We start from the raw sequence: 4,864 nt of genomic DNA, 5'->3' as shown, positions 1-4,864 counted from the left end.
ACAGAGGGCCCCACCCTACAGCTGGAAAGACAGTTTACACCCGGATAGTTTAGCACGGGGTTAGCCCATCCCGTTTCAGTTACTTCTCCCGCGTCCTTATCAGCTTGTTGTGTACGCTCTCAAACTACAAGTCTGATTCATGTTGAATTCATGTTTTTTATTTTAGCAATCAAACCAGTTTCATAGAAAACACGCTAGCATCCAATCGGCCCTGGCCACCGCTAACGTTAGCCTTCCTCGTTATGATTGCCATAAAAATCAAAAGTTGTACAACATTTAATTAGTAATTCCAACCACTACGCATAGTGTAATGTAATTTCTGATGCTAAATAGTGTTTTAGGGCTACGGAAAACGTGGTTTGCACCATTCAACCCGGTACTTATAGCTAGAGATGTAGCATTAGCTTTATGTGTTAGCGGTTAGCTTTCAGATGCACTGACCGCACTCTGAATGAACCAAGTTGGGCTACAAACACAGCGTCATATACAAAAAAAAAAATGTTACAAGTGTGAAAAGTACAGCTAATGTGACTCTAATGTTTAGATAACTAACCTTTAAGCAGATTTTCGGCCTGACACCAAATACACAGCCAAAACAATCGAACTGCCAACCCAACTACAAAGGCCGGGAAGAGTCAAAAAGGGTCATTTAGCGGTAACGTGGCTCTGCTGCTGCCATCTGAGGTCAAGCCTGCAGAGTTTTGAGGTTAGAAAAACGACAAAAGGTTGGGTGAACAGTGCCAAGACAAGTCGCTGGATATAGTACTCAGAGTTAATATTGTGGATTAATGTTACAGTATTCTCTTTGAAAGTTATTAATATAGGACGATAACAGGAACCCCGAGTCCTAATGGTTAATATTGTAACAGTTGCTCATCTATTGCATGAAACATTTTCCACCCTCAGCAGCCAATAATAAGAGTAGCAATGTAATTCTAAGTATCCAAAGACTGCAAGATGCTAGTTGCTGATATTTATTGTAAAATGTTGGTAGGCTCTAAACATATTTCAAAAACCCAGATGTCAGAATACAAAGGAATTAAAGCACACAATATCTGTCATGATCATTTGTACAGAGTATAGTAAAGCCTATTTCCACATCCTCATCTTAATCCCTTGTAAAGTAGCTCACCATTATTTACATGCATGTGCAGCAAACGAAATATTTGGGAAAACAAGAAGCTCAAAACGCCAACAAAATGAAACTTTTAAAAAAGGTGCAAGAGAGAAAGTTATATATGGAAAAGATAATTACATTTTGACTTTCTCTGACCAGTGTAGACCGGATGAACATACATTCAGCACTGGAGACAGTACAGCTTCCAACTCAGTTATTCTGTATTCAGTTAGTCTAATCATCTAATTTGTTATTCCTCCTCCTGACATCCCCAGAGGCCTCAGCATCAGCTTCATCAGACAGCTGAGACAGGGCTGGACCGACATTGGTGTTGTCCTCACCTCCCCCATTGGTATGCAAAGTATGCAAGTTCTGGTCTCTGGGGCGTTTCCAAGACGGTCGAGTGGCAATCCAGAGGATCAGAGCTCCAAAAACCACTAGGAGGACTCCCAGAACGTTCACAAAAATTGCCTCTGGAGGCGAGTCCTTATACTTCGGGTTGCTCCTTTGTTATGAAGTACAAAAAAAGAAAGTTATACTCATTGTTACGCAGCTGATTAAAATTGTGCACCTGTTTTATAGAATATTCTAAGCCTTTATTTCTTTTTAAAATTACTTACAGGCCAAAAATGAGTTTCTCTGTGATGCCCATGAGTGCCACAGCTATAACACTGGCAAAGAGTAACAGACCACTGTAGACATGAAGGGGCATGAACGCTGCTCTCCAGGATACGGGTGTAATTGGTATCAAGTACATGCCAACTCCAAGAACAAGCTGCTCATTGAACATAAGAAAACAAAATGCACTTGTCAGATATTGCGCTAATAAAGACTGTTATTCACTATGAAGTAGCTGGTCTTCTTCAGAGAAGACCAGCAGAGACAGAGGTATTTGTTTTTTATTTCCATGTGTAAGACATAGTGTCCCCCTCTATATGTATTAAGTTAGTACATTTATTACCCATTAATTTCAAACAAAGAGTCTATTTACCTGTAGACTATACAGTATCACAGCCATCAGGCCCAGCCAGCTGTGCAGACTGTACATGTTGGGGATTTTGGCAGCATTGTGGAAATCAAAAACTGCCACCATTGATATTACAGCGAAAACGAAGGCCACCAAGTTCAAGCCTGCATGGATGAACTTCATCATTAGTTTGCTGCACTGCCAGGTCCAGGGGAGCCGGTAGACAATGATGGCTGCAAAAGAGGGTCATTTATTGTAATTCAACCAGGACTTGATGCAACCGTTACGTATATTCTTTTCAAGTTTTGAAACATCATTTCCCACTACATTGTTTAAGTGAGGCTTTCATGCATGGCACGCACGCATCGAAGTCTGATATGAAAACTGGAGGTGATGGTAACCACTAAAAACAACATTATTGTCATTATATAAATTTCTTTTTAAGTCTTTAAATCATGTGAAGTCTACATGTCACATGTCAAGCTCATGCTCCCCTGACAGCAGTTTTCTGTCCTGTTAGTTTTTTTTTTTTTTTTCCTTATCAGTACTACGTTAGCTCATCAACTCCAGCCTGAGCAGCTCTAATCAGCCACATAACTGAAAACGCCTGTGTGGATATATGTTTATGCAAAGTCTTCAATAATGCATCATACTTAGAAACTACTAACTGTAGTTGTGCTGGAGCAAAAAGTAAAAATTTCCCTCTGAAATAGAAGTAAAAAGTAGCCTAAGTTGGAAATACTTAAGTCTAAGTACCTAAAGATTGTACTTAAGTAAATCTAAACTATACTGCCCCAATTTGAAACCTAACATATTGGGTGACCAGTTTCAGTGGTAGTTTTGTTGGTGGAGTCTGCTGTTATAGTTGGCCACTCATCAACGCTAACCTCTCCCCCAGATCCTCGGAAAAGTGAGTCTTGTGCAACTTGGCCCAGAGCTATTATTTCCTCTAGTTGTTTACATTTCTTTAAAAAAAAACTAAAAAAAACACCCGAGTCCATTTAGCCCACCATATTTCTTGAGAAGAGAGGGTCCTCTCACCTATTCCCTGCAAGAAAATAAACCCGCTGACAATTAACACCGGATGCCAGTTGAACTCGGCCAGTCCTCCATCCCAGGCTAAACCTTCTTTAAAGTGGATGACCCATCTCAGCACGAATATGATGGCGACGAACCCGGCGGCGGCGGCGGCAGACAGGGCGAGCACGAACTGTCTCAAATTCTCCATCGCCATCAGCGGCAGGACGCAGGGTCTTCTCCGACGCAGCTGCTAGCTACTACAAACACAGCCACCTCAAGGGGCTGCTGATGGGGACTGGCCGCGGTCACATGACCCAGAGCTGAGCAAATGGGCATATGAAAGAGGTTTGGTAACTTCTGTTGTTACGGAAGAGCCCGGGACCAAGAATGTGTGTGTGTGTGTCTCAGATCCAGTTTAGAGTTGTGTGCTTCCTTTTCTGTAAAGTCTCCCAGTTTGAGCCCCAGGTGCGCAGAAGGTGACTCGGGTTGGCCAGCCCGGCTCCGTAACCCTGTTTTATAAATTGTGACATCCACTCAATTACCAATTCACACTTAGCTAAAACCGATGCAGATCTAACACAAAAGCCCTGCAACAAATCCTCCCTTCATTAAGGTTGTAATGTTCGGTTTTTGTAGAAAGTGTCCTAGAGAGGTGCTGGTTCAACTGCGTGGTCATTTTAGAGGCTGCAGTTTGTGGTGCTGTTGAATTGGATTGTGTTACACGGACAGGTGTTTCTGTTATTTCGTCCAACCCTTTTATATCAGTGAGGTTAGGCTAAATAACCGGAATACCTCTGTATAATGCCGAACAGCTCAACAGCCCCAAAAACTACATCCCCCAATGATCATATATTTCAATCAACAGTTTCAACAACCTTATAAACAGCAACTGCGTGTATTCAATATTATATTTTATAATATTATAATATTATCTAATATGTGTCCTTAACAGTCCCCATGGAGGTAAATGTTAAAACATAAGATCTACAATATTTCAGGATGCTCAAATTCATGAAAACAAGCTTAAAGGCTCTGAATACTTGCTTTCAAATCTCCAGTATGAGATAGTCCTGACTAAAGCAACATTTTAAGTGCATGTGGACATGATTAATCTTACCTGCACGTTCTTACACAAGTGGTACACACCGATGGTTTTAAGTAATACTTGCATGTCGTTTTTACTCTTATTACAACTATCTTCTTGACTATTTTCTTTTATTACTGGATGTCTTAGCTTCTTTTATCAATGCTTTCTGTCTGTTACTGAAATGTTTAATTTTACTCTTTGTTTGCTGGTTTTATTTATGATGTAAACTCGACACACTTGTGCAAGAGGGCCCCTGTTCGTCAATTTGTTTTTTCCCCCCCAAGTATAAGTAAAAGTTATACTTTCTTGAAGTTTAAGTTTGGGGAAAAAATTCTTTATGTATTATTTATTAGTAGTTCAACAGTCACAAAAAGCTAATTTGGGGCCTATTTCACCAAACTTGTAACACGCAATGTGCGGTCTGCACCAAAATATTTATTCTCCTGTTAACTTAAGACACTTTTATAGAATCAAAACAAACACCACTGCGACCCATGCCATAGGATGCAGGAGCCCTGTAGGACTCACATTTATCTGGAATTTGCAGGCAACAATCGTTTATGAAATGTGACACTGCCACCAATTTGCTACCAGCAGGAAAGCCCTGCTGATCGCAAATCGTTTTTGTGAAATAGGCTCCTGCTTCATCACGACCGTGTGGGTCTGGTTTCTT

The 4,864-nt window shown here is 40.8% G+C and overlaps 1 protein-coding gene across 1 annotated transcript; it reads right to left on the bottom strand.

Moving 5' to 3' along the window:
• Window positions 1–957: 957 nt before the first annotated feature.
• Window positions 958–3,426, bottom strand: LOC120801853 (cytochrome b reductase 1). The gene is made up of 4 exons (XM_040149138.1): window positions 3,126–3,426; window positions 2,109–2,317; window positions 1,738–1,892; window positions 958–1,622 (listed from the first exon to the last, which is right to left on the bottom strand). The coding sequence occupies exons 1-4, from the start codon at window positions 3,316–3,318 to the stop codon at window positions 1,352–1,354; spliced, it is 828 nt and encodes a 275-aa protein (XP_040005072.1). The 5' UTR covers window positions 3,319–3,426; the 3' UTR covers window positions 958–1,351.
• Window positions 3,427–4,864: the final 1,438 nt, after the last annotated feature.

Source organism: Xiphias gladius, chromosome 16 (genome assembly GCF_016859285.1).
Source record: "Xiphias gladius isolate SHS-SW01 ecotype Sanya breed wild chromosome 16, ASM1685928v1, whole genome shotgun sequence".
Taxonomy (NCBI): domain Eukaryota; kingdom Metazoa; phylum Chordata; class Actinopteri; order Istiophoriformes; family Xiphiidae; genus Xiphias; species Xiphias gladius.
Note: the sequence above shows the minus strand (reverse complement) of the source record. Positions and strands in the feature narration are given on the sequence as shown.